The 15,257-nt window shown below is 53.1% G+C and overlaps 1 protein-coding gene across 1 annotated transcript; it reads left to right on the plus strand.

The window, feature by feature from the left end:
- On the plus strand, positions 1 to 1,348 carry LOC127586646 (somatostatin-1-like). Its single transcript, XM_052044761.1, has 2 exons — positions 1 to 134; positions 1,178 to 1,348. The coding sequence occupies exons 1-2, from the start codon at positions 3 to 5 to the stop codon at positions 1,346 to 1,348; spliced, it is 303 nt and encodes a 100-aa protein (XP_051900721.1). The 5' UTR covers positions 1 to 2.
- The last annotated feature ends 13,909 nt before the right edge of the window (positions 1,349 to 15,257 follow it).

The following is a 15,257-nucleotide window of genomic DNA, read 5'->3' on the forward strand; positions in this document are numbered from 1 at the left end:
AGATGCCGAGGTCGCACATGCAGGCTCTGGTCGCCGTGATCTCCATCGCTCTGCTGTTGCCAAGAGCCTCGGGGGCTCCCAGAGAGGAAGAGCTGTCCGACGTCCTGCAGGATCGAATGCCTTACGGGAGAGAGGTAAGTGAGTCTCCGTCTGGTCAGGGTGCACTGTGGCTCCCAACCCTGCCAGGCACCTTGTGAAATAGACCAATGGGTAACTTTGCCGAACGTCCCATTGCATTCCCTCTGTGACTCATTTTTATTGAGCAAAGTATTCCATAGGTGATCAGAAGCAGCGAGCACGAACGCCAGAGATAGTGAGTAGCAGTGCTCGGGGAGAGGGGAAATGGACACAGAGAGGTGAGGTAACATCAGTAGTGAGTGGTGGGGGTGAGGGGCTGCAGAGCAGTACAGGTGCAGTCATTAGAAGAGAGCTGGGGGATGAGGGTTACTGAGTGACACCGGTCAACATCTGTAAGGACACGGTCAGTGGAGGGAGGGAGTTACTGTGTGACTGAGAGAACTGGATTAACATCAGTGGGTAACACTGGACAGTGGAGGGAAGGGATTACTGTATTACAGTGAGAGACCTGGCTTAATATCAGTAGAGATACACTGTGCTGGGGAGAGAGGGGTTACTGAGGGACAGTGTGAGGGAGGGGGATTAACGTCAGTGGCGATACAGTCAGTGACACACAGCGCTGGGGAGAGGGGTCACTGAGAGAGGGGTTACTGGGGGAGAGGGGTCACTGAGGGAAGTGTGAGGGAGGGGTATTAATGTCAGTGGGGATACAGTCAGTGACACACAGCGCTGGGGAGAGGGGTCACTGAGAGAGGGGTTACTGGGGGAGAGGGGTCACTTGAGGGACAGTGTGAGGGAGGGGGATTAACGTCAGTGGGGATACAGTCAGTGACACACAGCGCTGGGGAGAGGGGTCACTGAGGGAGGGGGGGGATTAACGTCAGGGGAGATCCTGGTCTGGAGGGGGTCTCTCCCCTCCGTCCTGCGCCCGATATCATCTCCAGTCCAGGCTGCCCACACCGATGATCCGGTCAGGATCTGACCCCCATCCCGCTGCCTCTCCGCGTTGCAGCAGGGACCGTCCCACAGGCACTTCGTTGGCTCGGGGGTGTTGTGGAGGTGACAGGCGCTAGCTGAACGCACCTTCTTGTCCCGGCAGGAGGGGTCGAAGATGCTGCTGGTGCGGCTGGTGTCCGAGCTGCTGGGCGGGGAGGAGGCGGCGCCGGGCCCCGGGAGACGGGACGTGATGCCGGGGCGCCGCTGGAACTCGCCGCGGGACCGCAAGGCGGGCTGCAAGAACTTCTTCTGGAAAACGTTCACCCTGTGCTGAGGGCGGGGGACGGGGGGGGGGGGTGCCCCCTCCCGCCCTCTCCCCAGCCCGGTCCCGCCTGTGTCTCCGTCCGTGTCCGCCTGTGCCCCCCCCCCCGCCCCGCGGGAATAAAACCTGTGAACACGCACCCGTCTCCCTGTCGCCTCCGTGTGTGTGTGTGGGGGGGGGGGGGTGAGAGAGGGGAGGGGGAGGGGTGAGGGGAGGGGGTAGAGGGGAGGGGGAGGGGAGAGGGGTGAGGGGAGGGGGAGGGGAGGGGGAGGGGAGGGGGAAAGGAGGGGAGAGAGGGGTGGGTGGGGGGGAGAGAGGGGAGGGGTGGGTGGGGGGGAGAGAGGGGACGGGTGGGTGGGGGGGAGAGAGGGGAGGGGTGGGTAGGGGGGAGAGAGGGGAGGGGTGGGTAGGGGGGAGAGAGGGGACGGGTGGGTAGGGGGGAGAGAGGGGACGGGTGGGTAGGGGAGGGGGAGATGGGGTGGGGAGGGGTAAGAAGGGAGGAGGAGAGAGGGGTTCAGGGAGCGTGGGGGGAGCGGGGGCGGGACCGGGGGGGGGGTGAACCGGGGGACACCCGGTGGGAGACGGTCGCGGCACCGACACAAGATGGGGACAGAGGCCATTCAGGCCCTTGGGTCTGTCACCCTGGGCTAGGAGGAGACTATTCAGCCCCTCGAGCTACCCCACAGTTCCGTGAACTCCCCCCCCCCCAAACAGCCCCGAACACCCTCAGTTAGTGCAAACCTCCCCCCCACCCCCGGTGTGAAACCGTCCCTGGACCCCACCCCTGACACCTGCCCCCTCGTCTGGCGGTTCATTCCCCCCTCCCCACAACACCACCGCTTCCAGTGGGGAACGTCTCGGCTTCCACGGTCTGTCCTGTAATCACCTCCACCACCCCCCACCCCCACTGAACTGTGTGGCTCCTGCATCAGTCCACCCTTCAGGAATAAATCTCCCCTCCCCACAACACCCGTCCCCCCCCCCTCAACACACACCCTCCCTTCTCCCACCCCCGACACACCCCTCCCTCCCACCCCGACACACACACCCTCCCTCCCCACCCCGACACACACACCTCTCCCCATCCCCGACACACACACCCTCCCTCCCCACCCCGACACACACACCTCTCCCTCCCCATCCCCGACACACACACCCCTCCCTCCCCCACCACCCCTCCACACACATTTCAATAAAATGTAAATCCAAGTGAGGAACTCAGTTTAAAGTGGCAAATAAAACTCGGAGTTAATGACCTTGAAGGCAGTTCTGTCTCCAGATCCCAATGGTTTCCACCCAAGGATATTCTAAGAATTGTGGATGTTCGATGTTACACCAGGAACTTGGAAACAAGAGCCAATCGCAGGGAAAGAGTTGATGATTTGTTGGTGAGGAAAATCCAGGAATTGGTCGCAAGGAATGCGGCTGGGGAATCTACTGAATGTTGTGTCCCAGGTCTCGAACCGAGGGAGACTCAGCCACACTCGGTACTAGAATGGTGTGCGCAGAAATTTTAATTTGACTACATTTGGCTCATTAAAAGATTAGTGTATAATTACACACGTTAGTGTGATTTTAATTATTAGTTAAGGATTATAGTGCTGGGCTGGTGAGGACAGGGTGAATTGTTCCCACTATGCTGGCAGTCAAGGCAGAGAGAGTCATACAGTGCGGAAACAGGCCCTTCGGCCCAACTTATCCATGATGTCCAAGATTCACATCTAAGCCAGTCCCATTTGCCCATCTTTGGCCCGTATCCCTCTAAACCTTTCCCATCCACAGACCTGTCCAAGTGTCTTTTAAATGTTGTTAATGTACCTGCCTCACCCACTTCCTCTGGCAGCTCGTTCCATGTACTGGCCACCCTCTGGTTGCTCCTCAGGTTCCCATTAAATCTCTCCCCCTCACCTTAAACCTGTGCCTTCCAGTTCTTGAATCCCCAACCCTGGAAAAATGACTGTGTACATTCACCCTATCCATGCCCCTCATGATTTCATACACCTCTAATAAGATCACCCCCATTCATCTACACTCCAGTGAATAAAGTCCCAACCTGCTCAACCTCTCTCCATAACTCAGTCCCTCAAGTCCTAGCAACATGCTTGTAAATCTCCTCTGCACTCTTTCCAGCTTAATGGCATCTTTCCTACAGCAGGCTAATCAAAACTGAACACGATCTTCCAAATGCGGCCTCACCAACGTCTCGTACAACTTCAACATAATGTCCCAACATCTAAACTCAGTGCCCTGACTGATAAAGGCCAGTGGGCCAAACACCTTCTTCACCACCCTGTCTACCCATGACACCACTTTCGGGGAACCATGTACTTGTACTCCTAGGTCCTTCTGTCCTACAACACTCCCCAGGGCCCTACCGTTCACTGTGAAAGTCTTACCTGGATTTGACTTTCCAAAATGCAAGACCTCACACTGACCTGAATTAAACTCCATTTGTCATTCCTTGGCCCATTTACCCAGCTGATCAAGATGCCCCTGTAACTCCTGAGAACCATCTTCACTGTTAACGACACCACGTATTTTAGTGCCATCTGCAAACTTACTGACCATGCCTCGTACGTTCTCATCCAGATCATTGATATAGATGACAAGTAACAATGGGCCCAGCACCGACCCCTGGGGAAACACCACCAGTCACGGGCCTCGTCCGAAAAACAACCTTCCACCGTCACCCTCTGCCTCCTGCCATCGGGCCAATTGTGTATCCAGAGCGGGAGCAGATTCATCTGACGGACAGAAGGAGCAGATGATGTTAAGCCTGAGGTGCTGCTTAACAGGAAGCAGTGCAGATCAGCCAGCACCAGGAGGTAATGGGGGGTTAGTGCGAGTTCGGACGGAGGCAGCAGGGTATGGACAAGCTGATGTTTAAGGAGTCTGGAATGAGTGAGGCAGGCTAGGAGAAGCATGGGAATGGAATCTGTTGGGAACGGCACGGATGAGGGTTTCAGGGGGTGAGTTGTGACGGGGCAGAACTGGCAATAATACGCGTGCAGTGAAAGTACAACCCAAGTCTGACACCGAGGCCGCAAACGGTCGCGTTCAGCCTCAGACAGTTGCCAGGGACAGGGAAGGAGTTGGGATTGAGATCTTCCTGATTGTTAGCTACAGGAAATTTCAGTTTAGAGATGGAGAAGGTGTGGTGAGAGGTGGGTATCAGGTATCGATGTTCAGCTGGGAACTGTCCACCATCGAGGACATCTTCAACAGGCGGTGCCTCAAGAAGGCGGCATCCATCACTGAGGACCCTCACCACCCGGGACGTGCCCTCTTCTCGTTACTACCATCAGGGAGGAGGTGCAGGAGCCTGAAGACCCACACTCAACGATTCAGGAACAGCTTCTTCCCCTCCGCCATCAGATTTCTGAACAGTCCATGAACACTACCTCGTTATTGCATATGTATTTATTTTTGTAATTTATAGTATTTTATGTCTCTGCACTGTACGGCTGCCGCATTTCACATCACACAAGTCAGTCATAATAAATCTGATTCTGAACTGACCCCTTGCTTTCAGCTGGTGTTACTGAGGGACAGACTGTAGGAGGAGGGGTCCAGGAAAAATCCTTGGCAGAGTGTTCCTGAGAGGAGCTTCCCATCATACCGGCTCCACTGGTCTGCCCAGTCCCAACCAAGAGTGCAGAGCAAACCCAACGAACGCGAGGCAGCTTGAGGTGGTCAAACGTGCAACTAAGCTGAGTGATTCTGCTAGCTCTTTAGGTGTGCCGTTCAGGACGCCCAGGTACTTTACAGTCAGGGAGGTTCTTTGTGGAAAGTCTTCATTATAATGTAGGGACTGCAGTAGTACGTCTGCACGAAGCAAGCTCCCACAAACACAGACGTAACATTGAAGTATTGGCCTTGAGAGACCTGCTCGACATTGGAAGGCCTCGCACACAGTGAGTGTGGGACCTCATAACGTTCACCTGAAATGGCTGACACCGCCCCTCCCACAGGGTGGTGCTCCCTCACTGCCCCTCCTGCAGTGAGACGCTCCCTCAGTACTGCCCCTCCCACAGTGCGGCGCTCCCTCACTGCCCCTCCCTCTGTGCTGCTGCTCGGCACTTCTCCTCTGACAGTTGGTGCTTCCTCAGCACCACCCCTCCCTCAGCACCACCCCTCCCTCAGTACCGACCCTCCCTCAGCACCACCCCTCCCTCAGTACCGACCCTCCCTCAGCACCACCCCTCCCTCAGTACCGACCCTCCCTCAGCACCACCCCTCCCTCAGTACCGACCCTCCCTCAGCACCACCCCTCCCTCAGTACCGACCCTCCCTCAGCACCACCCCTCCCTCAGCACCACCCCTCCCTCAGCACCACCCCTCCCTCAGTACCGACCCTCCCTCAGCACCACCCCTCCCTCAGTACCGACCCTCCCTCAGTACCGACCCTCCCTCAGCACCACCCCTCCCTCAGCACCACCCCTCCCTCAGTACCGACCCTCCCTCAGCACCACCCCTCCCTCAGCACCACCCCTCCCTCAGTACCGACCCTCCCTCAGCACCACCCCTCCCTCAGCACCACCCCTCCCTCAGCACCACCCCTCCCTCAGTACCGACCCTCCCTCAGCACCACCCCTCCCCTCAGTACCGACCCTCCCTCAGTACCGACCCTCCCTCAGCACCACCCCTCCCTCAGTACCGACCCTCCCTCAGCACCACCCCTCCCTCAGTACCGACCCTCCCTCAGCACCACCCCTCCCTCAGTTCCGACCCTCCCTCAGCACCACCCCTCCCTCAGCACCACCACTCCCTCAGTACCGACCCTCCCTCAATGTGGTGCTCCCTCAATACTGCCCCTCCCACAGTTGGTGCTCTGTCAGCACTGCCCCTCCCTCAGCACGGTTCCTGTGATAATGCAGCACTTCCCGAGCACTGCTCCTCCAGCCAAGCTGTGCTCCCTCGGCGCTCCCTCTCTCTTATTGTTTCCGTCCCTTAAAGCCGTGATTCTATGAAACAGACATGGGGCAAGAGACATTGTGTCAGACTCAGGCACAGACCGAGGGGACCGGGGCGTGAAGCAGGACGTGCTGGTGGTGAGCTCCCCGTCGCTGCTCGTGGTTCTGTTGGGGAAGGCCAGCACCCAGCCAGCTCCCTTTGCTGAACACAGTTCCCCCACAGACCCCAGGACTCTCAACCTCAGGATTAGCACTTTAACGCCACGAGGACTGTCCTGCTGAGACCGATACAGAGAGAGGGGTGGGAGCCAATCGTGTGGGCAGGAGGCCCCCACCATATTGGGCTTTGTTGCCCATTTCACAATTTCTGAGCCACAGACACAAGTACATTGGCGTCTGTCTGTGTAAACAGTCAGCCGAACCCCATCTCTCGCTGGTCCACCAAAGGGTTAACAGAGCCTTAAGGCTACCTATTCTCTCAATGTGTGTGGGCACACACACCTGTGTGTGTGTGTGTGTGTGTATATATATGTATAAATATAATATCGGGATCGTAAGGCTTAAATGAGCTACTGCCTCCCCCACCGTTAATTACCAGACGGTGTGTGCGTCATACAGAGAGAACACAGGCGCGTTCTCCTGCACAATGCGTGGGGATTCGCAGGGGATCGGCAGATTTCTCAGCCTCTCAGTTCCGTGGGAACAATGCACCTTGATTGAGGTCAGGCCACAGAAACATTGCGGGTCCCTTTTCAAATAAAGAGTCTGCTTTCTTTTTCTTCCTGAGTTTTGGTATCGAAAGCACCTGTCTTCATCTCTGTAATAACTCACTCGTCTCTCTCTCTCTCCCTGCTGGGGAATTAACTCTTCAGATTTCCCCAGGGCTGTGATTCAGTGGGGGAGTGTCCACAGATTCTTCAGCTCTGGGAGGTTATAGATGGGCTCTTTGACAGTGCAAGCTCACCCACTTCAACTTTCTCAAACATTGCCCGTGGACGTTTGGGGAGGCGGAGGAGGTGGGGGACGCTGTCTGATTTCTGTGTGCTCTGCTCCATTACCCTCCTCCCCCTCCCTCACAAGGAGTTTAACTGATACCCTGCAGCACCAGGGGTCCCCAGTTAACAGGATATGCTTGACTCTGTCCCTAGCAGACATGGGCAATGAGTACAAACCTTTCCCAGAGCAATGAGACTGAGGCTGTGAGGCACGTCTGCATCAGAGGTGAATTGTCCCGCCTCACGTCCAGCATGAAGTCTTCACACGGCTATTGGTCCAGTTATCAATTCTTCTGAGGAAGACAAAAAAGCAGCAAAGATGTGGCAAAGTTAGAGCCACACCCTCACAGCTCCAGAGACCCGGGTTCGATCCCGACCTCCAGTGTTGTCTGTGTGGAGTTTGCACGTTCTCCCTGTGACCGTGTTGGTTTCCCAATGACGTGCCGACAGGTTAACTGGTTCCTGTAAGTTCCATAGTGGAGGTAGGTGCCAAATAAAAGCAAAGGTGAGTTGAGTTTGTTGTCACATACACCAGGGTGCGATGAATACAGTGACAGGTGCACAACAGCAGAGTGGTGCGGAGGTTGTAGTGCAGTCTGAAGTGGTGCAAAAAGAAACGCTAAAGTGACAGTAACGGAATAAATGAGAGAGGTGAAGAGTCCAAGAGCGCACAGCACCCCGGGAAGAGGATGTGAGAGAGATGAGGGGTTCAGGAGTCTGACAGCAGTGGGGAAGAAGCAGTTCTCGAGTCTGGACAGCCAGGCTTTGCGAGGCAAGTTGTCGGGTAGCAGAGCAATAAGGGGGCAATGGGACTGATGGGATTGCTTTGCTGGGCCAAGTGGCTTCACAGTAGGAAAGTACAGGCGAGTTAGCTTAAAATCTACCATTGGGAAAATGTTGGCAGCTGTTATTAAAGACGTTATGGCAGAGCAGGGTCCTCAGGTATTCACCAAAATCAACATGGTTCTGTGATTGGAAATCTGCTTTGACCATTACTGGAGTTCTTTGAAGCAGCAGTATGTGTTGTGGATGGACCCTGGTTTCCAGAGGACACAATGAGGTTGTTGCAGGGAAGAAAAGCTCCTGGTGTAGGAGACGACGTACTGACAATGGGAGGGTGATTGGCTCGCTATCAGGAAACAGTAGACATGGGGCTCTTCTGGTTTGCAGGATGTAACAAGTGGTGTGCAACGGGGGTCTCAACGTTTTACGGTTTGTGTAAGACACCAGCACTCCCACTGATGACAGACAGGTCAGAGCACGAGGGCATTAAGGAAGATACGGAGAGTGGGCTCAGGATCTGGCAAATGGAGTATAACTGGGCAAAATGTCAATTTGTCCCTTCTAGTAAGAAACATAAAATAACAGCATTTTATTTACATATTCAGAGGTAGCAGAGTTCAGACACAGAAACCTGTGTGTCCCGGTGCACGCCTCATCAAAAGACTAGTGTGCAGGAACTGTAAGTAGGACAGCTAATAGAATATTGTGGTTTATTGCCAGAGGAGTCGATGTGAGAGAGAGGTTATGTTTCGGATACAGGAGGATGTTGATGGAACCACACCTGGAGAACCGTGCACAGTACAAGTTTCCTTAAGGAAGGATGTAAATGCACTGGAAGCAGTTCGGAGAGGGTTTACCAGACTGATACCTGGAAATGGGTGGGTTGTCTTCTGAGGAACGATTGGACAGGCAAGGCTTGTATCTGCTGGAATCTGGAAGAGTACGAAGCGTACAAGGTCCTGTAGGGTCTTCATGGATGTGGAGAGAACAGTTTGCCTGGTAGGAGAATCTCAAACTAGCAGGTCACTGTTTGAAAATCAGGGGTCACCCATTTAAGACCGAAATGCAGTGGAAGTTTATCTCCCAAGGGTGGCGAGTCTTTGGAGCGCTCTTCCTCAAAGGGCAGTGGAAGCAGAGTCTCTGAATATCTTTAAGACAGATTGTTTATAGATAAAGGGGTGATGTGAAGGCAGAACTGCGGTTATAATCAGCTCAGCCACGAAGGGCAGAGAAGGTTCGAGGGGCCAAGGGGGCTAATCCTGCCCCTAATTGGTGTATCCGGATGAACAGCATCCTCTGATAGGGATGGGGTTGAGGACACCCAGAGGCAAGGAATATAAACAGAATACAAGAAACTGGAGCAGAATAGGTGCATTCGATGAGGGCAGGGCTGATCTGATCTTGGCCTCAGCCATTCTCTCTCACCTGCAACCCTTGACACCCTTGTAGACCAGATACCTCTTTCAGCCCTGAACATACGTGATGACTCCAAATCCAGAGAATTCAAGGAGTCACGATTTTCTGAGAGAATTTCTTGTTCATCTCCATCTTAAACGAATGAACCTCTTATTCTGAATCTATGCCCCCAGTTCTAGATTACCCCAACTATGAGAAACATCCTCTTAACATCTACCCCATTAAACTTCTTCAGAATCACGTTTCAATGAGATCACCTCTAACTCTTGTAAATGCCAGAGACAAGAGAACAACCTGCTTCATTGTTGATCCTAAGACAACGCATTCATCCCGAGAATCAACCACATGAACCTTGTCTGCTCTGCCTCCAAGGCAAATATAAGGTCAAAGCCGTACACAGTGATCCCGGTAAACCTGCCTACTTTAATGCTCCATCTTCTTTGCAATAAGGAACATAGAACAGTACAGCGCGGGATCAGGCCCTTCCGCCCACTATGTCTGTGCAGAACACGATACCAAATTCAACTAAATCTCTCCTGCCTGCATGTGATCCACATTCCTCCACTCCCTGCACATCCATGTTTCTGTCTAACAGCCTCTGAAACACCACTATCGTGTCTGCTTCCACCACCAGTCCCTGTGTAAATCACTTGCCCCACACATCTCCCATACACTTTCTGCCTCTCACCTTTGACGCACGTCCTCTGGTAATCGACATCGCTACCCTGGGAAAGGGATTCTGATCGTCTACCTTGTCTATGCCTCTCATAATTTTATAAACTTCTACCAGAGAAAATAACCCAAGTTTGTCCAACCTCTCCTTGTAGCTCATACCTTCTAATCCGGGCAGTATCCTGGTAAACCCCTCTGGCACCTTTCCACAGCCTCCGCATCCTCCCTGTAATGGCGTGACCAGAACTGCACACAGAGGCCAACATTCCATTGGCTTTTCCCATTACTTGCCCCACCTACATGCTTACAAGAACAACTGGATTCCTCCAAACACCAAGATTTAATAGCGTCCCACTGTTCAAATAAAACTATAGCTTTGTATTCTATGGCTGACCTCACGCTTCCCCAGGTTGTATTTCCACTGCCACAGGTTTACTCACTCACATAATCGGTTTCTTTTCCACGACCTCCTTCCCCACCTGCCTCTCTCATCGGCAAACTTGACTGCAGACAGCTGATGATCCAGCACTGACCCCTGCCAGTAAAGGGTTTGCTGGTCTCTAAAATGTCATAATAATGTAAGCCACTTTGAGACACAGAACAAAGGGAGTTATGATCCTGTCTGTACACGCAAAGCCTGCACCGTCATCCATCAGTCCGTTCATCCAGTCAACTCTCCATCACATCGTCTCCTAACCTCCATGTTTCTATCTATTCTGTTCTCCGTCCCTTACATGTATGCTGACCCTCCCTCTTCTCCCCCACTCTTACCTGTCCCTCTTTGAAATGCCACGTTTCTCAAACTTTCTCTACGGTATGGGTCCAGCCTTTGTACTTCTGAATAAATTATCTTTCAGCTGGGAGGAACGGACTTGACGACATAATATTGTTCTGTTTCTACTGAGAAAGTTTAGCCCAGTTTTTTCCCCCCTTTTTTTGTTGTTTGTTTTTCTTTTGAAAAGTTTTTTTTTGTTTAGTTTATATTGTTTATAATTTTTTTTCTATTGATTTGGGTTTTTTTAAAATTTATATAATAAATCTTTTTCTTTCCTTTCTTTTATATTATATTCATTTACTAAGAGATCGTTGGATCTACAGGTTTTTTTAATATTTTATTGTTCTTTGATTATATATGCTATGATTGTTATCCTGATCTCTTTGTATTACATGTATAAATATTGATGCTATATATCAATCTGTATTAATCTGAAAACTGATAAAAAGATTGAAAAAGAAAATTATCTTTCAGCTGCTCCCTTTCCAGTGAGAGACTGTGTGTACGGAACAGTCCCTCAGTGACTGTGTGAGAAGCTATATCCCATTGACAGACACACTGTACCCCCGGGGAGAGTCTGTGCGGGACTGTACCCCAGGGAGAGTCTGTGTGTGCGGGACCATACCCCAGGGAGAGTCTGTGTGCGGTACCATACCCCCAGGGAGAGTCCGTGTGCGGGACCATACCCCCAGGGAGAGTCTGTGTGGGACTGTACCCCAGGGAGAGTCTATGTGTGTGGGACTGTACCCCAGGCGAATCTGTATGGGACTGTACCCAAATGAGGGCCAGTGTATTTCGGAATGGTGATAAGTTTAACAAGTAGCATGAGAGTGGTGGGAAATGGGGGCAGAGGGGAATCGTTTTGGGCAGTTACAGAGCCATGGAGTAACACAGCACGGAAACAGGCCCGCCGGTCCACCTGAGCTAGTCCCATTTGCCCACGTTTGGCCCATATCCCTCTAAACCTTCCCTACCACATACTTATTTCTTTTTAAATACCTGCCTCAACTACCTTCACGTACGCACCACCCTCTGCGTGAAGAAGTTGCCCCTCAGATCCCTTTTAAATCTGTCCCCTCTCACCTTAAACCCCTCCGTACTGTCTGAAACCATACCGCTCCTTGACTGTACGCGTGGGCTGAACTGAATGTTGCCTGACAGGGTTAAACCAGAGGAAGGACACTGTCAGGCACAATGCTCCCCTCATTGCTTTAACCTTTCCTCAGATCGTTGATGGTGATTGCTAGTGATCACCTCTGGTTTGTGAGAAGGTGTTTGTCACACTGCATCTCTCTGATCTGAGATTATCATTTAATTATAGGCTAATCACGGCAGTGAGCCTTGGAGTCTTGAGCCTCACATCCTCCCAGCCTCCTGTGAGTCATTGCTCGGTTCCCGCTTTGCCAACTCTTCCACCTCTGAGGCACAAGAACAAATGTTCATATAACGGCCTCTAATAGAGTAAAATTATCCCAGGACACTTCATTGGAGCATCATCAAACCAGAAATTGGCACCAAGGCACCTCAGGCAAAAGTCACAAAACTCCAGCAATGAGATAAGTTTTAAGAAACATTTTAATGTGCAGACATTGGAAGAAGTTTTAGTAAGGAACTTAGAACCCAGGCAGCTGGAGGCATGGCTGCCGATGGAGAAGTGATTAAATTCAGGGATGGTCAAGGGGCCAGGGTTGGAGGATAAGATATCTTTATTAGTCACATGTCCGTCGAAACACACAGTGAAATGCATCTTTATGTAGAGTGTTCTGGGGTCAGCCCACAAGTGTCACCACACTTCTGGCACCAACATAGCACGCCCACAACTTCCTAACCTGTACGTCTTTGGAATGTGGGAGGAAACTGGAGCACCCGGAGGAAACCCACGCAGACACAGGGAGAACGTACAAACTCCTTACAGACAGCGGCCGGAATTGAACCCAGGTCGCTGGTGCTGTAATAGCGTTATGCTAACCGCTACACTACGTGCCTGCCCAGAGATCTCAGAGGGCTGTAGGGGTGGAGGAGAGTACGGAGATAGGGTGGGGGTGAGGACAAGAATAAGAATTTCAGAACTGGGACACCACTAGACCAGTGGGCAGTGAGATGAACAAGACTGCGTACATGTTCAGAGACAGTGTGATTAGAACAGCGGCCAAGGCAAGGGTTGCAGTGATAACCTGAGATGGGGAGGATGCAAACGTTTGGGTAGCAGTGTCAGTCACAGTGCAGGCACACGGCCCAAAACTCGTCTCAGGGTCAAATCTGGCTCAATCCCAGACCGGTGCCAGTGAGTGAGATGGAGCCGGGAGCTGGAATTCCCAAAGTTCAGTGGGAGGAGAGTGGCAGCAAGTGGACGGGAAACAGGAGGGGCCCAGGATCGATCCCTGGGGAACAGAGGGAACAATGGTGAAAGGGAAGCCACTGATGGCAACGACAGGCTGGATAAGGACGGAAGTCAGTGAGTGCGATCAGTCTCGTCCAGAGAGAGACACTGGAGCAGGACGTGGCTGGAGGTCAGGTAGGACGAGGAAGGTGGCTGATCTTTGTTAGACATCACGTGGGATGCTATTAATGACCTGGGTAGTGGTTGTGACATTATCATTCCACTGCGTTAGCCCTCTCTGTATCCAGCACTCTTCTGGCCCCACTTTCATTCCGATTTCTTCCCTTGTGAACTCACTGCCGAACCCGGGTCGGCTGAGGCCTTGCTTGAGCTCTCTCAGTAGCAGAACCTGTCCGGCTACCATGATTAAAGTACAGGAACGTCCGTCAGTGGTCGTGTTGCTGCTCTGCACCCAGCGACCTTGGACTCTGAGACACGCCCCACCCCATGCTACCACCCCAATGTCCAGCTGAGGGCATGGAGAGAGAAGGCAGCAGGGCCCCGGAAACCTCACTCAACACAGCCAGTGGTGGGATGGGGTGTCTGACACTGGGTCAGGGACTGGCAGCAAGGCAGCACAGAGGTTTGGTGACCATGGAGTGCTCTCCCAAGGTGACAAAGAAGTAGCTCCAAGTTGTACACAGAGGCTTCTGTAAACTGCAGGCCAATAATCACCACATATTCTGACTTGTGGTGAAGTTAGTTGAGGGACACCTCACAGCTCCAGGTCATGAGGAATCCCTTCCTCTACTTTGAAATAGTAGTCGTGGGATCTTTTACATCTACTTCAGATGATCCCCCCCAAAGACAGCCTTGGTTACAGTACGATGCTCTCCCACGGCATTGCACCTCTCAGTACTGCCTCCCTACAGTCACACCACCTCTGACAGAGCGGCCCTCCCTCAGCACGTTTTATAAAACGTGTAAGGGGTATGGGTGCTACTGGTAGCTGGCTGGTAATGACTCCCACCCCCAATTGCTGCCGAGAAGTGGGTGGTGACGACAGCCTTTAGGCCCTGTGGTTGAACAGTTGGGATCGGGAGTTCCAGGGGTCAGACCCAGTGATGATAATGGAATGTGAAACCTTTCCACATCAGGCTTTGGAGGAGAAGCTACTGGGGGTGCTGTTCCCCAACACTGCTGCACCCCTGCAGTCCCACCCCCCCCCCAACACTGCTGCACCCCTTGAATACTAACCCCTCCATCAGTGCTGGGCTCTGACTGCCTCTCCAACAGCGCAGCACTCACTCACTACTGCTGCACTACTGTACCACCCCACAGTGCTGTTCTGTCTCTGGGGCTGAACCCCAAAGCCCCCCCCGAGGATGTGGGGGAGGACATACGCACCCAGACGGACAGGACCCTGGCACGAGGCAGATCCTGGCCAGACCCAAGGACAGAGGCCGCCTCAGTTCCATGGATCCCACTGGGCTGCATCCTGCTCGTGGTTAATTAGTGACTGCGCTGGAGAACTGACACTAATGATGAATCTAACGTTAGCCTCAGGCCTCAATTAACATTTGGTAAATGTCGTGGCAGTGGCTTCCTCAACATGATTAAAGCTGAGACTCTTGGCGTTGGGGGGGGAGGGGGGGGGGGGGCGGTGTGCTGAATGGACCTGTTTTGCTGGGTGGGTACCCCAACCCCCTCTGGTCAGTGAGCCCCTGCAGTTATGACCAGGGCACCCCGCAGCCAACGAGATGACCGGCTCCTTGTTGACGAGATCACCCGCTGGTTGTGGGCGTGTTGGGGAGAGAGTGAGGGACAGCTGGAACACTGAGAATTGCGGATCTGTTTGCATTCACGTGTGTCTGAGTGTGCACCCGCGCCCCTGTGCACTCTCCGACTCTCCCTCTCCTCGCCCACCACCAGCTCTCCCGACCCCAGCTCTCCGCCAGCCGCCCCTCTCGGCACATCCAGTTGTCCCACGGAGAGCCAGCTACAGCATCAGCCACCGCTGGCTCGCGATGCAAACAATGGCATCGAA

Source organism: Pristis pectinata, chromosome 37, assembly GCF_009764475.1.
Source record: "Pristis pectinata isolate sPriPec2 chromosome 37, sPriPec2.1.pri, whole genome shotgun sequence".
NCBI lineage: Eukaryota > Metazoa > Chordata > Chondrichthyes > Rhinopristiformes > Pristidae > Pristis > Pristis pectinata.